Consider the following 23,072-nt stretch of genomic DNA (forward strand, 5'->3'; position numbering starts at 1 on the left):
GATCTGTCCTATATTCTCGACATCCATTCATCCAATTAACTTCACATTTGGCCCGTTTCCAACATTCACATTCAACATTTTGAACAGGGCATTGCATTAAAAATTTATTGTTAATCAACATTGACAGTAGTAGATAGTTTAGTCAGTTTGTTTTATGTCCAAGGTAAAGTTTACTCATTTAAACCACTGTTATTTTGAGCTAAAGGTACGATCATTTGTTATACCTTTCGGTTGCCTTCTTGGCATGGATGGAATGTTATACTGACTAAGAAAATCATAAAAGTTGATGACAAAGTAATGTAAAGTTTATTTACATATATTTCAAGGGGTTCAAACAATATATATATATATATATATTAAAAGAAAATTGTATAGGGAGCATTTGGAGTTTTTCTGATGTTTGCCATGCTTTTAGTTCGCCAGTAGATGGCAGCATTTCAACACATTTTACAATTTAAACCGTAAGTGGCCCAACAGAACATACTAAATAATAAATGGCAGATTCGTGAAAAAGTTGCATAATGTTAAAAAATGTTTTGCACTGAATATCAGAAAAACGATTAAAAAAAACATGCAAGATCAAAATAGTCTCACAAGGCTACTATTGCTTCATTGTAGCGAACTCAAAATAACTGGCACAGTGACTATTATCTATTGACTAATGAGACTCCAATCAATGAACATATAATCTGAAAAAAGAAATATCTAAGGAGATGTCCATAAATAAGGGAAATACTAATGGCTCACTATCCACATCTACAAGCAATACAGTATTATATATATATAAAAACAGGTTGAGCTAAGAAAATAACACATTTTAGCATGACAAGTATATACACAAATGTTTTTTGTTGAAAAAGGTTTCTTCTTTTTTTGACAAATGTATCAGCCCTTAAATGATGTCCACACAATATTTTTTTACAAAAACGATGACCATTCTTTTTTACTAATTAAAAGAAAACGAACACCTCATTTTTGAATTGCAGAAACAAATATAATATGATACCTTGGGGTAGGCCTCCTTATAAGGAGGGTTGTGCTAGTCCTGATTCGAGGCATATGATTACATAACAGCTTGCATTACAGCTGTCTAGTCTACATGAGGCTTTTGGGCTGCATCACTATCATTGAAAAATGTATAAAAAAACATTTATTTTTCCCCTAAAAAGCATAGATTCCCATGCAGACTGTAGCAAGGGCCACACAGAGCCCCATCACCATCCTGAAGAGAGGGGCCGAGGTGATCAGCTCCCCTGGGAACGGCTGAGTCTTGCTCAACCGTTGAGTTCCTGAGGCAATGCACAAAAAACAACAAAAGTAAAAAGGTGAGAAGATGTCAAGACAGATGGTTCATGATAAATGTAATTGATTTTAAAGAGTACCTCACAATGCTACCCATTGTGTGTGTGAATGTGAGTGTGTGTGTGTGTGCCCGCATGTGTGATAATCTTACCATTGAGCTGTTCTGCCTGTGATGTGTGTGTTTGCCTATCTGCCTCTCTCTGCACACTGGAAACCAAATCCTGTAGCGCATCAAAGACCTGTGAGGGAAGGAACCAGATAAAATATTAAATCTCAGCAAGATAAGCAACCAAATATATTTTTTTTTGCACGACTAAGCAAACAGACATTCCTATGTATTGAAGTAATTGGTTAGCCATTGACTTTGAGTTTCCTTAATGTAACAAGATAAAGTTCTAGTCAAAGCATATGTAACCTAATAAAGATCGGAAGACATTGTGAATAACTCGTTTTGTGACACATCAGCGCCTCTGCCATCTGCTGACCTGTATGTTGAGCTCAAAGGCCCGGACAGCTTCCTCCAGCATCCCCGTCCTCTGCTCCTCAGTCAGCTCCACGCTGTTCATCCGGCTCCGGTACAGCTGCTTGAACCGGTTGGGGCTGGACACGCCTGGAAATGTGAAGAACGCAATGCCATTGCCGTTCTTCAGCCCAAGGGACTTCTGGGTAATGCTGCCAAGGACCTGACCCCCAGAAAGGTCACCTAGGTAACGGGTATATGCGTGGGCAACCAGGAATTCTGGATTCTCTCCTCCAATCTGGGAGAGTGAGAAAAAGAGGCGGACAGTGTTGCTTCATCAATGTTTTGTTGCAGAAATATTTGATGTGCCAATATCTCCACGCTACTATGACGTTTCACTGCACTTACAAGGAAATTAAAGAAACAAAGCCAAAATCCATTCGTAAAAAACGTAACACATTTTTTTATATATCGGCTGGTCTAAGTCGTATGTACTATGAGCAAACTGTACTATGAGCTGGAGCGACCATGAACAAAGCTAAAGTACCTGTCTTAGTCTGTGGGCATATCTTTCAGTGGCTTTGGGCACCACCATCTTCTCCCTCCAGTCCTGTCCATAGAAGTGCTCCAGGTCCTCCTCAATCAGCTCCCGTCGGGCCAGCTCGGTGGGGAAGTAGATGGGTGCTACTCCCGGGTGGTTGCTGTTCTTGTCCAGCTCTTCCTCCAAAGCAGCGTAAATGTGGTGCAGTGAACACAGCAGCAGCTATAAAGGAGAGAGAGGTGGAGATGTTCAACACAGGGAGTCCGCCATCAGCCCCAACACCTTCAGACCGCAGTGTAGTGTTGCACACTTTATGATTACGTAGAACCAGTGACACACATGGGGGGTGTGCATGTTTAAAGCTCCTCAGAGTAGACCGTTGTGAAGCAGTAAAGAGCACCTAGTGATGAATATGCCCTAGTCCCTCACACATCCACTGTCCACTGCAGTCTGAATAGCATTTAGAGTGAGGACAACATAGTGACTTTGTTGATCACCACAAGGATTAAACAGTAAACAGTTGAAAAACACGTAAAGTGTGTGTGTGTGTGTGTGTGTGTGTGTGTGTGTGTGTGTGTGTGTGTGTGTGTGTGTGTGTGTGTGTGTGTGTGTGTGCATGTGTGTGTGCATGTGTGTGTGCATGTGTGTGTGCATGCGCATGTGTGCATGCGTGCGTGTGTGTGCGTGTGCGTGTGTGTTTGCGTGTGTGTGTGTGTGTGTTGCAGTGCAGTACCTTGTACTGGGCCAGGGTGACCTGTCCCTTTTTATAGCTCAGCATCAGCTCTGTGTTCTCTGCCCTCACATGGCTGTCTTTGGTTGCCTCTTTGATCTGTTCGGATAGGTCTCTGTAGCGGTCCAAAAAAAAGAAAACAGCAAACATAAGCATTTTTGAACGAGTCTTGCAGATATCTGAATGGTTTATTGAGTCCAAAGTTGAGGACCAACGGCCTGTATTTAATATGCAAGGCTATGTGCACCCCAGATTCTGTTAGTGAACATGAAACTATGGAAACAACGTCCTGCCATAAGCCAATGGCAGATAGTTTTGACCATTTGGCAATTCTTAATTCATTTTGACCCGACAGCACTATTTTAGTAGATATATTAATATAGATTATACTAAAATCCATATATGAATATGCATATCAAGCAAAAATGAAATTCGATCATACTTAAACATATAAATTAATGTTTATAACAATAATTATTAACAGTTTTCCATCCAACAGGGTAATTTTTGGTTTTCCTTAATGAAAATGAGTAAAGGTAGCCTGGCTCCGCCCGCCTAAGTACTTCCGCTCAATTTGAATTTCCCTTCAGTACTACGTCTGGGTCTGAGGTATGTTAATGAGTTTTCGCCGTCCAAATTTTCTGCGTCCAATCAGCGAACAGTGGGATTGGCTGAGAACAATGACGTTAAAGTCAGCTCTCGTTGACGGACATCTTCACGCACGGTGTTTGGTTTGTTTACAGCCTGCGCGCAACGTGATTCCCGGCCAAACGTTAGCGATTGGTTATGGCAGATCCAGAGTGGCACTGGGCCGACTCTGTGCAAATGAAATGAAGTACGAGAGTCTGGTAGGACCAGGCTAGAGTAACGGTAGGTATTGGTCAAAATAATCAATAAATGTGTCAATCCATGCGTCCATGTATTATTATTATTATTATCATTATCATCAACATTATAATACACACGCAACATTATGCGTGTGCGTGTGTATAATACTATTCATTACCATTATTTAATGTAGGTGTCTGACACTCCAGTGGTTGCAGATTGTTCCTACCTGTTAGGCATCCCCGGCTCTTCTTCTGTCCGGGCTTTGTTTTCCTTCTCCATATCTGTCTGCAGAAGCAACAAATGTTACTAACACATCCTTTTTTTATTTTACCAACACCATTAAACAATCAATACCATTACACAAGGTAGTAGCCTTCTAGGTGATATTACTGATGATAATAATAATAATAATAATAATAATAATAATAATAATAATAATAATAATAATAATAACAACAACAACAATAACAACAACAACAATAATAATATTACAGCTTCTCACCAGAGGAAGAAAATGTTATTACGGTGACTTTTTCTTTGACTTGTTGTTCGTTGTTGAAGACCACAGTGGTACCCTTGCTCTAGTCCGGAAGCTCGGTGCTTTTTCTGTTCTTTCTGAATCTGCTCAGCTGTCTTCTCTTTATATCCAGCAGCCTTCGTCTCCTCCCCTCCGGTCCGGCTGATAAACAGGAAGCGACCCTTTGTTGCGGCTGACTCGACATCCACTGTGGAGAACTCCGCTGGCCATGGGAATCTGCTAAACATGACGGGGCACTTTGGACCAAAAACAAAGGGGGACCGGACAACGGCGGGGAGGGACTATAGAAGTTATCATTACTTTGCGAATCTCGGGACCAATAGGAAATCAGGGCAATTGGTGGGGTGTGGGTTGGGAGGCATAGTCCATGTGGGAGGGACCTAAGGTCTTAGCGTGATGGAGCAATATGTCTAGGGAAAAAACAGCAGCGGGAGGGAGAGGAGGGAGAGCACTAAACATGACGGTTCAACTTTTAAACTTCCTAGTGGGAGTCCTTACCATGACGATGTGCTTTTATGAACTATGAAATAACAGGTTGTTCTTGAGGCGCAAAACGTGACTGGGCAAAAAAACATGGACTTTCAATGTTGAACATCAGTAATCAGTTGCACGTGTTCATATGCACATTCATATTAGGTTACGCGTGGTCGAGATTAGATTCTGACGTGGAACGTCGTCTCTTTAGACGGGTTTATCGGTGTCTCTCGCCCGTTCTTTTGCATTGATCAGCACATTCAACCACCCGTCCTCTGAACCGAGCTTTTCCTATCGTATCCGCCAGGTTCACTTTGGACGTTCGCAAGGAACCTGCACTTCAACCATGGTCCAAGAAGGTTAGGTTAGGTTAGATACTTAAAGGACAAATCCGGTTTAAAATGGATCTGGGATATGTTTAATATGATAACGAGTTGGGATGTTCGTTTGGGAGAACAAAAAGACGCATGTACACGCATTCTTAAATTGGCTGTTTTTAGCCGATTCTTCGGCTAAAAACAGCCAATTTAAGATTTAGTAAAAACTAAATCGCTATTTTAAAGCACTTATAAGGCTAGAAGTAGCCCGAAACTTCTTTGATAGTATAATAAGGGTCTTAAAATATAAAACGAGGCATTGATAACTTTGTAAGTGTGCAGATTGTTTATTAAAAAGGACATTTTATACACACAATACCATCAGTAGTTCACCCGTCGACGCCATCTTGTTTTTAATACTCGATAATAAATTGGCGAACAAAGAGCTTGCGTGTTGTTGACGGATGGCACAATCTCTGTGTTCGTCAATTTACTTATCAAATCTTAAAAACAAGATGGGGTCGAAGGGTTTAGTTTTTACCATAACACATGCCCCCATCGTTCCAAGTTTATAGGGTTTTGGTAGAATCGGCTAAAAGCAGCAAACTTAAGAATGCGTATACATGCGCCTTTTTGCTCCCAAATGAACATCCCAACTCATTATTATTCTTAACATATCCCAGATCCATTTTACACCGGATTTGTGATTAATCTTTCACGTCTTCAAACTTGAAGCCAGTGTGAAATGGGATTCTGATAGCCCTCTCAATGCGTAATACTAAGCAAGGTTGGATGATTTCTCAAAGTTTAATTATGTATTTGGATGTTAAGTAAAATATAGTAGGCCTAAGTAGAAAAAACAACTATTGTCATGTTTATAGGCCTACTAGATTTCTATTGTCTGTTTTTGTGTGTGAATCCTATATTCTTAACCTCCCCCACTCCCTCTATCCCAACCTTTACCTCCCCTTTATTCTAACCTTAACCTCCACCTAATATCCCCTATATCCTAACCTCATCCTCTCTGTATCCTTACCCTAACCTCTCTATTCTTACCTTAACCTCCCCTCTTCTGTCCGCCCTCTTCTTTAACACATTGACCACCATTACTGGAGCTTTGGCAAACGTCTATGATACACCCACCTACCTACCTAATGGTAACAAACACCAGGACCCAACTAGAATGTGTCACAGAATACACATGTTCATCAACAAGGAAATACATCTGACGAGCCAACAGCCACCAACTGGTATGGCACGATGTGGGGGGCATGCAATTATATAGAGTTTACAGCCCCTTGCTTTTCCTTTCTGTGAAACACAAGGGAGTGACGTTTTTAACCATTTGATAATCAAACAGACTACTTTAACTATTGCTAAAACCCTTGAGCAGTAATATGGGTCCCTTGTTGAAGGATAAGTCTTTGAGTCTATTGAACTATGCTGACCTTAGATGAACTGATCTGTCATGCTGACAGATCAGTGCCTCAGGCCTCATGTGTCTGTATCTGCTGACAAAGTATTGTGTTTTCTGTGCAACTGTTTGCCTGCTTAATGCAACAATGCATTTCACCTAGTGTCTCCGGTAATGTGGACACCAGTGATTTTAGTTCTCAAACCTTTGCACCCATTTTGTCCAGTGAGGTTCTATTGTTCTTAAATTCATTTCAGTGACAAAAAGGGGGTATTGATGGGTGCACTTCTTGAGCAGGAATTTTCTTTTTCTGTATTCAAAGTGAGTGTAGCTTGGTAACATTTTGTCTTTATTTTCCAATGTTTTTTTGTAGTTTCGCCAGCCGTGAATTATTCATATTGCAACACTCAGCTGAGATAGAACGTTACACAATTATGACAAATTAGTTTGTGTGCTGAAGTCCAACAAGCCTTATGGTGCACCAATGGTTCCACCTGTGCTTAATATTTTAAATATATCTTAAGTTTGTTGCCTATCTCAAATCAATATTGCAAATGCTGTACTTTATTTGATGACCCTCCAATGATATGTCACTGTTTTTCACTGTATGTCTCACATCTTTAAAATATATGTAGTGGCCAGTGGGATGTCTACTGATTTTATGGCATTTGAAGTGAGACTTGTGTGAATTGGTGATTATGATTTCCTTCTTAAAATTCCATAGATTCAAGCGAGGGGAGACCGAGACACCATGCAAACTTTTGCCTATAAAGCCACCACTTCCTGGTTCCGGTAACAACACGTGACAGCGACACTCAGAGGCAATGCATTAAAGATATATTATGATGCCAGTTTATACAAACACCTGGTCAATATACTCAAATAGTACAAATACGTGGTACGCAGACAATGTGGTGTACGGCATGTGACATACGGTTGTGTATGAATGCATTTATATCATCACTATTTCCCATCATGCATCGTGGTTTTCATTGTGTACATCTTTGGATGTATCCCATAGAGCTTGAGGGTCCGGCAGAGGTTGAGTTCTTAATGCAAATGTGCTGTCATTTATAGGTGATCAAGGTGCCTCTGTAAGTCAGTCCTACCAGGGTCCAGCACTTTGAAGACTTTAGAACACGGCTCACCGCTAATTAAACTTAGTTATGATTAAAACAACACCCTCTGCACATAAGACAGGGTTAGACTGATCATCATGAGATTATTTTCATATTGGAAGCAGCAATGTTCCAACTACTATTTTAACTTCAGTCATAACTCCAACTCTATTTGTTATACTTGCAAAGTTTATTCAGGCGTCAATAATGATGATGTTAAACCTCTAACATCCCCATAAAGTTTTAACCAAGTTGCATCATGACATTTAAACCATGTAAGCACTATGTTGGCTATATTATATTGATAGAGGTGTTGATGCTAAAAGTCCATGTAACCGTCATTCTATCCAAATGGTTGTGTGTTGGTTTGAACTTCGCAATTGCAACTTGCGGCTATTTTTACTATTATTCATGCTGTTTACTGGTGGATGAACACATAGACAGTGAATCAGGCCTTGTGATTGCCCACAGCCAAAGAGAGAAGAAACAATCCTACTGAGGCTTTCTGTTGGATATGGACGACGTGGGAGACTCCAGTGACCAGGAGCTGAGCACCATGGTGACACACAAGGTGCATGTCTGACTCTAAGAGCTGATTCTAGATCACAATTATGTCTACTTGTTCTCGTACTGCACCTTCATTTACAAGTTATGGTCACCAAATGTATAAATATATAAATAGCTTGATCAAACCTTTTCAGGAATCAGATGCCCCACAAAACAAGATGAGAGAATTCTGCAGTAAGCAAACACTTTCTTCATCTTATCTGGAAAACAACTGTTGAAAAGTTTCAGTCTGGCCTGATTTATAGTAAGTGTTTCATGGCCATGGGAAGATTTGATAGAGGCAAATCTCTTAAGTCAAGTAAAGTATGAAGAATATACAGGGGTTTTGAAAGGATGCGCATAAGGTAGTTTGTCCGTACTGTCATAGCCACAGGTGAAAAGAGCGATACAGTATGTCATTAGGGACACGTATTTGGTCACATGTGCTTGCATGTATTTGTATGACACATATATGAAGCAGTATCTATGTATTTTTTTTAAGACTGAGTAAACAATAGGTGAATGGTAGCAATGTTCCTGGTGATGAACCTCTAAACCTCTGTGCTATTCAATAAATGACTGGTTGCAGTTAACGGCAGAGAGGAACCGTACAGCCCCAGCCCCCCCTCAGGATGTAGAGTCCAGGCCTCGAGGGACGGATGGAGAGATGGAGGAGAGGAGAAGGTGATTCACCAGAATGTACAACGGCAATGCATGAAGTGTCCCTCAACAACATGGGAAATGGCAGGCAGGCTAGCAAATGAGGCTAAATTAGCCTAGGCTACATGTTATATATGTGTTGTTTATAAATCACTGTAAAACGATCTATTCTGCATAATTGTAACACATATTTAGTCTTCTATGAAATATGAAATCACGTGAAAATGATGTTGTTTTTTTTATGCAACTCGTATCTGCTTCTGTATTTTGAATATTTACTCTAGTATGGCACTGAAGAGAACCTATTGGATACCGGTTCTCCAGCAGAGGGCACACTGGAGGTAACTGTTGATGAAGGAATGCTGACCTTATGCACCACATGGTTTGTTTCACTGAACAGATCACAATCTAACATCTAGTTCATGTAGGTCCTCATTTGTGCTTTTGGTCCGAACCCCTGGTTCGACCACAAATACATGCCTTGAAGCCTGGCAAGATGGATTCTCACTTGATCATGGTCTCGTGAATCCAGCTGCCTCATATGGTAAAAGTAATACACCGTGCATGTTATTAAATATATTGAGCTTGCATGGATGTATGTCAAATGTTTCATTTTATTAGTGCTTCCTGCTCATTCCTGTGTATAGTATGTATGTGTGAAGTGTATATATAAAGTAACAACCAAGTTGTACTCAAATCTCATCTGTAGAATAGTGCTTAGTTAGATGTTTTGTCAAATTATCGTCTGGCAAAATTATTGATTTAACAGTAGATTATAATGGTTGTTTTTAAAAGTTGCTTGGTTTGTTCATTGTTTAGGCTTGTTTGGAATTCAGTTTCCATTTTTCTGTTTTGTGTTCTCTCTGTTTTTCCCTGCAGGAACCCTGTAGTCCCATATCTGATCACTGGGTCTACCTCAATGAAAAACACAATTCATTTGATTCTACCTACACTAGCAACCATGACTTTGTTACCACCAAGAGCCCCATGAACTACACAGAGGGCGTGACCTCTTTCTCCGGTCCAGAGGCGGATCAGGCCAGTGTCAGCCACTCCTCTGAGTGTGGGGACGTCAGTGGTGCTGATCTGGTAGTGGTCACCGCTGCTGCTCATCTGCACCTTATGGGGGAATCTCTGGCCTTGATTGGCCATGAGCTTCAGGAGACAGATGTGAGTTTTATGGGTGAAAAATAACAATATTCTAATGTATTCATTTCTACTACTAACTACTATCTGACTCATTTACTATATTAATGGATCTAATGGTCATTTTGATCCTTAATATTTTGATTAAAATAGATATGTATGTATGTATTTTTGTGTGTGTGTGTGTATGTGTGTGTATATATGTGTATATATGTGTGTGTGTGTATATATATATATATATATATATATATATATATATATATATATATATATATACTTGGACATTATGAATGTGAATACAATTGAACAAATAATGACAATAACATTAGTCCATTTACATTCGACATGCATACACCACCCTTCAATCGTCATCTGATGATTTAGCAATCGCCGGATATAAAAACAGAAACTGTTTAATTAACTTCCAAAACAACAACACACTCATATAGACCAAATGTACAATCTCAGACAAACGTGGGGACGAGATAGGAAGGGGATGGACTCTAGATAGTCTAGACTAGAGCAGGGATTCTCAACAGGTGGGTGCGACCCATAAGTGGGTTGCAAGGCATATGCCAAACCTTAATCATTAGAAAGAATAACATGAGTAAACTAATGTTTCAATAAAAAAAATCAAGGGCTTACTAATTAATTGAGCCCCAATTTAGTGCAGCATCTTGACCGCGCCATGTTTTTAACAGTGCATGATTACATTTTTGATATCTACAATATTGGTAAATAAATATTGACTAATAGCACGTGTGTATCCTGAGGAGAGACCAGTGTGACCAGTGTTGTAAATAATGTCAGTGTGCACCATTTACTTGCCTGGCTTGGTGTTTCCTGCAGAAGGCGGTGTGTGCCAGCGGCAGCATGTCTCTGCTCATGGACTCCATGCTGTGTGCCCTGGTGCCCCTGATCTCCCTCACCTCCCTCATGCCCGAGTTCAGTGGCGTCCCGCAACACACACTGGTAGGGACCCTCACAGGGAATAGACACGTGCATATGTATACCACGCGTCAACAAACATGTCTGTGCACACTCAACCCACATCGACCCATACTGTATGGATTTACTTTCGTACGCACACATACTCACACGCGTGTACACATTCACACACACTGTCATGTTGGTGTTTCAGAATAAGAGTCTTAATGGTGTTCTTTCCCTTCTACCAAGGTTGATGCTATGGAAAACATAGCCTATATGATGCCGGGCCTTTGAGGGACAGGCAGGCTAACAGGCTAAGACTATCACTTCACTGTCACATGTCCCAAATGTAACTGCTAAAAAATAAAGTGTGTGTGTGTGTGTGTGTGTGTGTGTGTGTGTGTGTGTGTGTGTGTGTGTGTGTGTGTGTGTGTGTGAGTGATACTTCTTGTGGTTCTGCGCAACCAACCTGTAGTTCTGATCTAGACCCAGAGCAGGATCTGTTCCCTGGTCGAACACCAAGTATCATTTCAAATAGTTGTGTTCAACTGACGACCTGCCATTAGTTAGGAGTTGTTCAACCACACCCCATCCCCACAGGTGTGGATGGGACACACATCTCCCGGCCAACAGGGTCTCCTCCCTATCACGGAATGTTTTACAGCCTGATGACTAAAAGTGAAAAATAAAATTGCATCAATCTGTGGGTGTGTTTAAAAGTAATTAAACTAAATGGGAGTGGCTTAACAGGTTTAAGCCTGAGACTGCAAGGTTACACCAGGAAAAAACGTTTACATAGGTGCCAAGTTGGTAAGAGAGTCGGGTATATCTTAAGAGACAGTTCTAGCAAAGTGTTTTGGGAATGAAAGAGCTAAGCATACTGCATTGAAACTCAACTGCTCTCAACATACAAGAAGACAAAGGATCAAGCGAGAGAGACCCCTACAACCATGGGTAAGTGTCTTGTCATATGTTAGTATGTTTAATCCTAGTTTACACAGTCTGTCAACAGTTTCAGTTGTGAACTATGTATTAAGACTATAACTTATTAAGAATATGTTTTATCGCATTGGTCACAGTGTTGTTGCCATTTCAATCTATGTAGTAGGACACACATGAAAACATGGAGGATATATTCTAATGTGTTCTCATTTAATTTCATTTTTCTCAGGCTGTGTGGTTTACTATTGTATTTATTGGTTTAACCCAGTTTTACTTTGTAGCCGAAACATGTGTTCTCTGCCCTGTTATCTTTGTATTCAATATTCTGCCAAGCTGCAGGTCTGTTTGGGCTTGTTATTTTCTCTGTTCTCTTATTGGCGTATCATTCCTGCTGGCATAGCAATGCTTATCAAACAAAACGTCCTGGTCAAAGAAGAGAATGCAGCCGGACAGGAATGGCAAGGTGTGGCATACACGCAAACAAATTCGCCCAGACAATACAGTGGAGAAAAAACTGTGAAAAGCCTGTTTATTTGATGACGGATTCAGTTTGAAGATATGGTCTAATCAGTGAATACCTTTTTTGTTCTTTGTGACTCAAGCAGAAACCAAAGTTTGTAGCCTAAGATGATATTCTATTGGTCCATGAATGTATAAGGTATGTTCATAACAGTACTGAAAACATACCCGGCCTAGATTACTTGAAGAAAGATAATTTAAAGAAAGAGCCTTTATTTAGCCGGCTCCAATTTATAGCTAATCTCTGTCCAACCATGTAATTAAGTAAGAATAGCAGAAGGAGTGCATGTGTCAAACAAGCCTGAGGCCCAAGTTACATTTCTGAGCAAACAAATATTGAGTATTAAATATTTGAATGATGTAAATAGTCTGCAACAAGTCCTGGTAGCAAACTCATTTTTGCAACCTTTCAACTGTTTTGACTCTTCTCCTCATGATCTATTATAACGTTTAAAGGTAAAACACTTGCGTTGTATAATTAAAATGCTTCATTTTGAGAGGCATGGAACGTACCAATCTTAATTTGTAAATGATGAACCATCTCTAAATAACCATTACTACATCATCGCAATAATGATGCACCTAGCAGGGAGGAGACGGGCCTTAAACACAGTCTGACTAAGAAGCTGATCTGCTGCTTTGCACTCACACAATAACTCTCACTTTCACTACGTTACCAGGTCTCATTTATTTTAAACAATCCACTTCCCCCCACCTCCAGCCACATCGGGCTACCCCTCCACCCCAGAGCTGACGCTGGTTCTTCTCGGGACCCTCGGCTGTGGAAAGACTGCCTCGGCGGACACCATCCTGGGCCACGTGGGCGCCCCTTCCCCCTCCTCCTCCTTCGGATCTTCACCCAGGGTCTGCCACCGGCGGCAGGGCGTGTCCGAGGGCCGCAAGGTGACGGTGGTGGAGGCTCCCCGCTGGTACTGGAACGGCCAGCAGGTGGAGGAGAGCGTGAGGAAGGAGAGCCAGCGTGCGCTGCAGCTGGCCGCGCCGGGGCCCCACGCCTTCCTGCTGCTCGTTCCTGTCTGCCAGTTCACCGAGGTGGGTGGTCCACCTCCTAGGGCTGCTCCATTATGGGGGGAAAAAAAATCATTTTGGTCAAAATTGAAATCCCGACTATTCAAACAAATATTTTTGAGTTTGAAAAAAATGATGCATTTATTCAGCAATTCTTTCCAAAGAAAACCACTTAATTGTAATTGAGAACTCAAAAAAATGAATGTACAATATGTAACCAGCTGTTCGAGGTCTTTTCTACTTGATTATTTTAGTTTGGAGATTGTTTGACCAAAAATCGTAATATTTCCGCAGTGTTACAATTTGAAAAGTATATATAAATAATAAAATGTATAATAGCCTTCCCGCCAAATGAAAGCCAGGGGTTTGGCTCCATTGATTATAGGCTGTATTCATACTCTTGTTATTCTGAGTCTCCTATCCTCTGATTCGTGTTCCCAGGTGGAGGGGCGTGTCCCTGTGGAAATGAAAGAGGTGTTTGGTCCGGAGGTCCTGAAACACACCCTGGTCCTCCTCACCTGTGGAGACTACCTGGCAGGACAGACGGAGGAGGTGACCAGCTTTTATTCAATCAATTTTGATAACTATAGCTAGAGGATACAAATTTGGGCGTTTTTCCCCAGCAAAGTAAAATGACTGAAACTTCCTTGTTTCCATGCAGATATACCTGCAGGGAGAGGACCCGGGTCTGAGGGAGGTGATTGGCCGCTGTGGTGGGCGTTACCACATCATCAACAACCGCCAGCGACATGACAGGCAGCAGGTTCGCACCCTGTTGGACAAGGTGAGCTTGAGAAACCATGACAAAGGCAGAGGAATGAGGAACAAGGAACACGTTAACAAGACAGTTTCTGTTACTGCTCACCTTTTGAGAAAGGACTTTTTATATGTTCTAGTCATACTGCAGTCTAGTTATGTCACAATATTGATGTCAGGCTTATCAATTCCAATTGAGGAATACAAGTGAGTTTCATAACAATGAAACAAAAATGATATTAATTAAACATCCAACTACATTCTATGAATTCCTGATCATACGTATCGGACATTAGGAAAAAATAATGTGAAGATACCACCCCGACGAATGTAGATGAACAAGTTAAGCCACTGTATCTACACGGAACTATAAGACGCGTATTCCAGTTCCCGCATTGGGGCTCGTCATCTTTGACTAAAACACATCCCATAATCCTCATTGAACAGGTCGAGGTCATGGTAGCCGTGAATGGGGGACCCTACGTGCAGACCAGCCCACAGAGGGAGGTGAAGGTCCAAACCCCTTCCCAGAAACAGCCGTTCAATACGAGGGAGAGCTTCCGACTGTTGGAGGAGAAGAAGGCGGCGGTGAGGGACGCCACTGATCAGGAGCCGCCAGAAGCGGTTGGTCGGAGGGGCACAGACATGACCATGAAACCTGAGTTCCTGAGGCATGAGGGTCTATTGAGCAGTGAGGCGATAGGGACGCAGAGATCTCCACCTCGCCATGGCAACGGACTGGATGGCATGTACAGCTCCGTCATCGATGGCTCTGTTCCGGACCAGCTGAATGCAGGTAAATTGCATGTTATATTCTACAATATAAGACGTATGGTCTTACCTGTAAAGAATGGCATGACTTTGCAAAGCCCAAGCCTAATTAAACATGCTATACTGTCTTTCAACAGCAGAGCGCGCCACAGTGCCACAGATATCCAAGGCCAAGCCGAATGAGAAAAAGATCCAAACTTGTAAGTTTCACTTGAACTGTGTATTTAATACTCATATGATCAGGTTTGAACATTCCAGGTAGCGATTCTGACTTGATGTCCTCCCTTATGTCTTCCAGCTCACCAGATCAACAGCATCAGAGAGCAATCCTCCTACAAGACCTCTCCCTCCTACTCCTCCCCACAGTCCCCCAGCTCTGGCTCTTCATCATCACTACTAGCCTCTTCCTCATCTTCATCCCGATTGCCCCCCTCTTCCTCATCTTCGTCACAACTGCCCTCATCTTCATCACAACAGCCCTCAACTTCATCACAACAGCCCTCAACTTCATCACAACAGCCCTCCTCCTCGTCTTCATCGAAACAAACCTTCTCCTCTTCCTCCTCTAAATCACAACTGCCCTCTTCCTCTTCTCAACCAAAACTGCCCTCCTCCTCTTCCTCGTCTAAATCACAAGTACCCTCATCCTCTTCCTTGTCTCAATCACAACTGCCCTCCTCCTCTTCCCTGTCTAAATCACAACTGCCTTCCTCTTCTTCGTCCTCGTCCTACTCCATGTCTTCCTCTCCGGAGCTGCGTCTGGTGTTGCTTGGCAACTCTGGCGTTGGGAAGAGTGCGGCGGGAAACAGCATTCTGGGTAAAGAGGAGTTTGAGACGTGGCCCAAGAGCCTGGTGGCTGTCACGCAGCAATGTGAGAAGAGGAGGGCGCTGGTCGCGGGCAGGAAGGTCAGTTTAACCTCACTCCAGTCTCCACTCAGAGGAGGTATTCCTCACTTTAGTCTCTACTCAGATGCTCCTAAATTCAGCCTCTATTGGGATTGAGAGATGATACTCAACTCTCTTTGGAAAAGGGGACATTGACAGGGCAGGCAGTGAGTGAATAGATTGGGCAATAACCATAGGGTTTCATTGTTCAAAAGTGAAATAAACACAGGCCTTTACATGGTTATGTGGCCCGGAATCCCGATAGTATTTCTAAAATACTGCTTCTGTCGTAGGTTAATACTAAATTTAATTAAATTTGGAGTGGTACTTTGTAGTTCAAATACTTGATTTAACGTTCAACAAGTTGTAGTTCTTAGCCCCCTTTCCCATCTGTGCTGAATCTTGGATCATTAAACACTTACTGTCAATTTTTTCTTAAAAACTAAATATTATTTCTCTACCCCTCTGCCCTTTTCTGTGTCTCTGTCGCTCTGTCTCCTCACCACCACTAGGTGGCAGTCATTGACACCCCGGACTGGTTCCACACAGAGTGTTCCCCAGACGAGGTGCGCGCCCAGATCTCCTCCTGCGTGGCCCTGTCCTCCCCGGGGCCCCACGCCTTCCTGCTGTGTGTGCCCCTGGACCGGCCGGCCCGCTCGGAGCTGCAGGCCCTGGGGGTCCTGGAGGCCGTGTTCGGCGTGGAGGCGGTCCGCATGCACACGTTGCTCCTCTTCACCCAGGCTGACCAGCTGCGGGCCAACGGCAAAGTGGGCGGGGCCGACGACGTGGAGGCTTACATCGGCGCTGAGCGGGCGGACCTGGTGAAGCTGGTGGAGAGGTGCGGGGACCGCTTCCACGTGCTGGAGAGGGGTCCCGGGGGGGCCGGGGGCCGCAGCGTGGACCAGCTCCTGGAGAAGGTGGAGCAGACGGTGCTCGAGGCGGGGGGCGGATGCTACTCCTGCCCGGCCTTCCAGGAGGCGGAGGAGCGGGTGAGGCAGAGACAGAGGGAGATCGCCCACGAGCGGAGGGGCGCTCGGGAGAAGCGGGGGGACCCCTGGGCCGGCCGGCCCTCCATGCAGACGCTGCCCGAGGCCGACGAGGACCAGGAGGACATCGCAGAGGCGCGCGACGAGGCGGAGAGGACGGTGGGCGCCATGCACCTGGAGAGCCTGCCGCCCATCACCGCCTCCACCCTCAGCCCCTCCCTCATCAGCTCCGTGAGGGAGATGGTGGAATCCACGGCCAATTGGCTGCCCAAGATGCTCTCAGACAGCTCTGGGTTGGTGGGCGACAGGGTGAAGAAGGTGGCCCAGAGTCCGGTGTGGGGGAAGATGGGAACTGGAGCAAAAGATGTCCAGAGAATGGTTGCCGATAGCTCGGTGTGGGAGAAGGTGAGGTCCGGAGCCGGTGGCGTCCCCAGGCCCATGGCAGATAGCGCTGTGTTGGAGAAGATCGGAGCGGCCAAGGTCCCCGGGTTGATGTCGGGCAGTTCCTCAGCACTCAGATCTCGAGCCAAACTGGTCGCCGACAGCGCCATGTGGCGAAAAGTTGGATCGGGAGCAAAGTCTGGGGCCAAATTAATGTCTAACAGTTCCATATGGGTCGGGTCCGGGGCCAAAAGTTTGGCGCAGAATCCCGTCTGGGGAAAGGTTGGGTCTGGGGCCAAAAGCGGAGCCAAGATGATGGCAGACGGTTCTGTACGTGTTGGTGCTGGTCTCGGAGAAGGGGTGAAGAAGGTGGCACGGAGCCCGGTATGGGGCAAGATGGGATCCGGGGCCAAAGCCGGGGCCAAAATGGTGTCCGAGAGCCCCATCTGGGAGATAATGCTGACAGAGGCTAAGAAGGTGCCCATGGTGGTCGCAGGGGGGGCGTTACTGGGTCTGCTACTCGGGGTTGTTTTGGGAGGTGTGCTAGGGGGCGCTATAGGGGCCGCTACTGGATCTGCGATAACTGAAGTGGGCAGGAGAAAATTTAGCAAAGACGGAAATTCAGTTCATCAAACGCAAAGTGGAGGTATGAGAAATATCATGATGGAAGGAGAGCAGTCACTACTACAAAGTGGCCAACAGCGTTTTAAAGCACAGTGACACCAAGAATGTTCAAACGAGAGCATTTATGTCTGAGTGTTATATATATATATATATATATATATATATATATATATATATATATATATATATATATATATATATATATATATATATATATATATATATATATATATATAGTGCACTGCATTGTTTTATGCAATAAATTCTGATGAATGTAAATTTGTAGTATAACATGCAATTGTTTATTTTTCCCTGTAAACAAATCAGACTTTCATTGCTTTGGAACGGAAAATCCTCTCAATGTGGTAATAATGGACAGCAATAATTGTATTATAATGCACAACATATTTAACCATTATCTTCTTTTGTGGATCAATATATCCAATATCGAAATACTTGATTTGACCTTACTGCTTGAATAAAGAATGCAAAAATGATTGAGATGATTGACCAGTTCTTTCATTGTTTAATTCAATAGTAGGACGTGTACTTCGGAAGAAAATTCACATTACGGCACTTTACAATATTACCGATGCAACAATTGAGAAATATGTACTATTAAGGAAGTGAAATACAAAGCTCTCAACCACTTCATGGACTTAATCAGCACTATCTCCCATGTTCCAGGCTAATCTAACACACACACACACAAAAAACCTGACAGGTAATCCATGAAAACGCCAAACACACAGGTTCATGGGGGAATTTAATGTTTATCTTTACACGCAATGATTCTGTAAATCTGATGAATGCAGTGAAAAGCCTTGCATCTGTTTTGCAACAACTGAAACGGTTAATTGACAACGACCCCTTGACCTCGGTGGTTCCTGTGGTTTTGGAGAGGGGCGGGGGGGGGGCGGGGGTGAGCTGTCCCATGGTGGGTAGTAGCCCAAGTTGTGCAAGCAGCTACAGGGGCTTTCGAGAGAGCTGTGGTCTGGCTTTCTTTTTGTCTCCTGTCCCTCATGCCAAGCGGTTAACACACACACACACACACACACACACACAACCAACCGTGGTTGTTTCCTGGCCTGCTGACACACACCATCATCCATACATCCTAGACCTCTGCTGTCTCTCTCACACACACACACACACACACACACACACACACACACACACACACACACACTACTAAAACAGAAATTGTAAAAAATAAAAATAATCATAGTAAAAAAGTAAAAGTAAGTAAAAAATAATCATATCATAATGAATAAGTCAACCTATTAGCCAAGTGTATTCAGTGATTTGTGGGGAAAGAACAGTAGAGAGTGTAGGTTAGAAGTAGGTACATCCTGTTCACTTTCTACCGAAATGCTTTCAATGGGATGGCTGTGTGACCCGAAGGACAGATTATGATAATGATAATGAAAACACCTGCCTGAGCATAGTAACACAGAGTTAAGGCCACAATTGCAGATGTGTGTGTGTGTGTGTGTGTGTGTGTGTGTGTGTGTGTGTGTGTGTGTGTGTGTGTGTGTGTGTGTGTGTGTGTGGGTGTGTGTGTTTTGTTTGTGTTAAGAGGTTAAGCTGTATTCCCGTACTTCATTTTGGATACTGTAATTATATATCCTTTGTTAACAGGTTAGATCAAGCTTAATAAATGTAAAGGTGCAATCAGGTTCAAGCATGAAACTATACAACTATATGTTACAAGGTTACTACCACTGTGATTTTACCGGTAATTAAATAATATTAAAAATATATTTTTTTAAGCAAATGATTAAAGAAAAAAAATCAATGAATCCGTGGATGAATCCACAATATTTGCTGTAATCAGATGTTTCTAGATGTAGATGTAGATAGACATGGCCTAATTAAATGGTGTGCCATATGACTGAATGCAATGCAAACATATAAGGTATGATTACATAATTTCCTTTATTAATAACTGCATGTCATTCATCAATTGTTCAAAATTAAAGTTTGCAAGTCAATTGATATATCATAAGAAGAGACTATTCCGCCCTATTCCGATGGGTGTGTGTGGAGAACAAAACTAGGCCCATCTGAATATGCACAGATTTTTGTACTTTGCCCCTCGTTGCTGTTTCTCGCCAAAACGGCTCTTGTAAAAAACATTTGCTATGGAATTAGATGTACTCTATCCTGAAACAAGGGAACTCAATGGCTTGAGTACCAGATAAGGATCTGGTTGCTACTGACAATATCTTCTTCTGTTTCCCCGAGTGCTGATGTAGAACATAACAGCATTGACCTTTTGCCATGTATCACCCCGCTAAACACTTTTTATGTTTGCTTTAGCTTTTGGCTAAATCTTAAATACATTGCACTTTCTACATTGCATTTTTTCACTTTGCCTTTCTTTTCTTTCCCTTATCTATTTTATTTTATTGTTTCATTTTCTTGTATGTGAAGCACTTTGAGTCTGCCTCGTGTTTGGAAAGTGCTATATAAATTAATTTGTCTGTCCTTGGCTTGCCTTTAAATAGTAGGTATGTGAGCTGTTAATTATTGAGTTAATCACAAATGCCACCAAATCGACTGTTAACACACTCTTATTTCACACGTTGCCCAATAAATAAACAATACAGATAACTGTACAGGAAACAGCTGGTCTGCGGTAACGATGAGAAAACGAAGCAAGCTGGAGTGCAGGGAAATGTTTATGTGTTGCTTGGCAACAGCCCCGTCCCAGTCCAGTTGTACTGGAGTGGAACCCTCTGTGTTCAGTTCTGTTACTGGCGTACTGCGTCATAACTCTAAGTTCTGGTGCGATATTTTGTACTTACAGTGTACCAATTCAGTACTTCTATGCATGTAGGTACTGGGGAACAAGATGTGAAGTTATGGAATAAATTGGTAACAATTCGTTATCTTACAAATAGTTAATATTCAGGGTTTTTTTAACTACTGGTTATCTATTATATTATTACAGGACTACTGGGCAATAATCTAGATGTTTGGGAGGCATTTGGAGAGAATTATAGGGCAGTTATTACTACTGGGTACCTTATTATATTATCACAGGGTAAGTAAGACCTGAAAAATAATCCGGATATTTGGGAAGAATTAAGAGAGAATTCATACTGTAGTTATAAACATGGGTATTATTATTATTATTATTATTATTATTATTAGTCATGGATACGCAGTGGCAGAGGTCATTTGCCCCTAGGTTAATATTTGTGTGACGCCCCCTTACTGATCACGCACTGCTACAGAAACACTCACGAATTGGCCATAGCTGACGCGATCACATATTTCTGTGGACCAACAAAACGTCCGCCGACCGACAAACAGAGTCAGCTAAAAGGGCATTCACAGTGCATCTGCAAGCTGGTAACAGCTTTTAGAGTTATAACCCAAGAGGTAAGCCTACAACACCAGCAGCAGTACACAACACCCTTGTTTTACTGAGGAAAAATCACAACATCCTTCCAGAGACACAAATTAAACCGCTGTGCAATACTTGAATAAAACATGCCATAAAAAAAACATTTGTTTTCTCACTCTGCTATCATTTGTTTTCTGAAATGTTGATGCTATGCTGTCCAGTAGCCGTGACGTATTATTTAACAACAAAATGACTGTATGAACATGGCCACATGACATGGCCATCTACCCTAACAGCTGCTTAATTTTTTACTCATTCTTGTTATGGGCCAATTGGGATCACGTTTTCTTTTTTTTATTTAAATAGTCTGGCCAATCCAGAGCACCTTAAACTCCTGGGGCCTCATTACAGAATAATTCCTAACTCTAAAATCCTATCCTATCTTGAGATAGGAAGGCATTTAGGGGTTTTGGCATTTCAGAAGGAGGTTTCCTAACTTAACTTAGGAAGAAATCCTATCTTATCTTGAGATAGGAATTTAGCCATTACAGAACTATCCTAAGTTAGGAATTTCTTAAGTTAGGATCCCTAAGTTAGGTGGCCATACACCTTGTCCTAAATTCAAAATAACTGTCAAAAACTGAAAGAAATGGCAGCAGCTATGTTAGTAGGTCTGTATGACAATGAAGACGAGGAACATCACAACAGAAACATGATGGCTGAAAGGCTACCGAGACCGCATAATGATTTATTAGATTTTCCTGACCATATTTTGATTTTGCAAAGACATTTAATTTTTAATTTGGTGGAAGAATTACTTTACTACTTTATTACTCCTCTTCTTGTTCTCTGTACCAATATCCGCCATGACCGTAGTACTAGTGCTACTAGTTTGCCGTTATTAACAAAGATCCTTTATCAACAGTCTCTGTTAACGTTAAAAGTAACTCGTTCTGTCAATCTCATGCACAAACAGTGCAGAAACAGACATGATGATTGCCGATCGAAAAATCTGATTGACAGAACAGTTAGGATTACCTAAATTAAGATAAGATAGGAGGACACAGATAAGACAGGAAACGGCCAACAGGTTAGGGACTGCTTCTGTAATAGGAAGTTAGGATTTTTCCTATCTGAGTCCCTAATTTAAGTTAGGATGAGAAGTTAGGATTGTAATGAGGCCCCTGGGCCCCTACTTTCCCACGTGACCATAAATTGCATGCGTACTAGGCTGTCCTCAGGCTTCCCCCCACACTAAAGGATATCAGATTGTCACATGATTAATATTTGCTGCTGTATTATCTTACTACTATAAAAGCAGGCCTGTCGCACCAGTTACTCAAGTTACTCAAGTGCGAATGTGCCAAGCGCGAACGCATATATACGCCGCAAGCACGCACATGCGCACGGACATACACGGAAACGCACCCACATGCGCACACACTAAAGCACGCGCACACCGCGCACGTCAACACAAAGGCAGCGACACATACACGGAAGCGCACACACACGCTCACAGGTAAGACGTTTAACGGCTCCGCAATCGGCACACGCGCAGGTAAGATCACACACCCACTCGCACACACCGGGGCGACAATCGCCCAGGTAAGACGTTATGTTTTTAAACATAACGGCTCCGCCGTCGACAAACTCTCCCAGGTAAAACGTTCTGTCTATAGACTATACAAATTGCGATAGAATAAGGGAAGAGACAATTTCTCACCTCAACAAGCAACGGCAGGTCGTTCATTTTGTCATATAAAAAACGTTAAATTCAAACATCGCGCAGACCGGCATATCAACACACAAGTGAGGTGGTC

At 42.5% G+C, this 23,072-nt stretch overlaps 3 protein-coding genes across 4 annotated transcripts; 2 read left to right on the top strand and 1 right to left on the bottom strand.

Annotated features, from left to right (window-relative positions):
* Window positions 1-159: 159 nt before the first annotated feature.
* hmox1b (heme oxygenase 1b) lies at window positions 160-4,612 on the bottom strand. Its single transcript, XM_079730600.1, has 7 exons — window positions 4,367-4,612; window positions 4,091-4,149; window positions 3,037-3,148; window positions 2,310-2,525; window positions 1,788-2,060; window positions 1,454-1,541; window positions 160-1,289 (listed from the first exon to the last, which is right to left on the bottom strand). Exons 2-7 carry the CDS (start codon window positions 4,141-4,143, stop codon window positions 1,162-1,164), a joined length of 870 nt encoding a protein of 289 aa, XP_079586726.1. The 5' UTR covers window positions 4,144-4,149; window positions 4,367-4,612; the 3' UTR covers window positions 160-1,161.
* A 3,594-nt stretch (window positions 4,613-8,206) lies between these two features.
* Window positions 8,207-11,316, top strand: hmgxb4b (HMG box domain containing 4b). The gene is made up of 6 exons (XM_079729802.1): window positions 8,207-8,296; window positions 8,427-8,466; window positions 8,861-8,955; window positions 9,216-9,272; window positions 9,811-10,101; window positions 10,927-11,316. Exons 1-6 carry the CDS (start codon window positions 8,240-8,242, stop codon window positions 11,221-11,223), a joined length of 837 nt encoding a protein of 278 aa, XP_079585928.1. The 5' UTR covers window positions 8,207-8,239; the 3' UTR covers window positions 11,224-11,316.
* A 462-nt stretch (window positions 11,317-11,778) lies between these two features.
* LOC307070981 (uncharacterized protein) lies at window positions 11,779-18,037 on the top strand. 2 transcript variants are annotated; one of them, XM_079729800.1, is made up of 9 exons: window positions 11,779-11,961; window positions 12,350-12,412; window positions 13,190-13,518; window positions 13,936-14,046; window positions 14,156-14,278; window positions 14,698-15,046; window positions 15,159-15,221; window positions 15,320-15,927; window positions 16,419-18,037. In XM_079729800.1, the coding sequence occupies exons 1-9, from the start codon at window positions 11,958-11,960 to the stop codon at window positions 17,991-17,993; spliced, it is 3,225 nt and encodes a 1,074-aa protein (XP_079585926.1). In that variant the 5' UTR covers window positions 11,779-11,957; the 3' UTR covers window positions 17,994-18,037. The 2 variants fall into 2 exon arrangements, with proteins under 2 accessions (XP_079585926.1, XP_079585927.1); XM_079729801.1 differs by lacking the exon at window positions 12,350-12,412.
* The last annotated feature ends 5,035 nt before the right edge of the window (window positions 18,038-23,072 follow it).

This window comes from Pollachius pollachius, assembly GCF_949987615.1.
Source record: "Pollachius pollachius genome assembly, chromosome: 2".
NCBI lineage: Eukaryota > Metazoa > Chordata > Actinopteri > Gadiformes > Gadidae > Pollachius > Pollachius pollachius.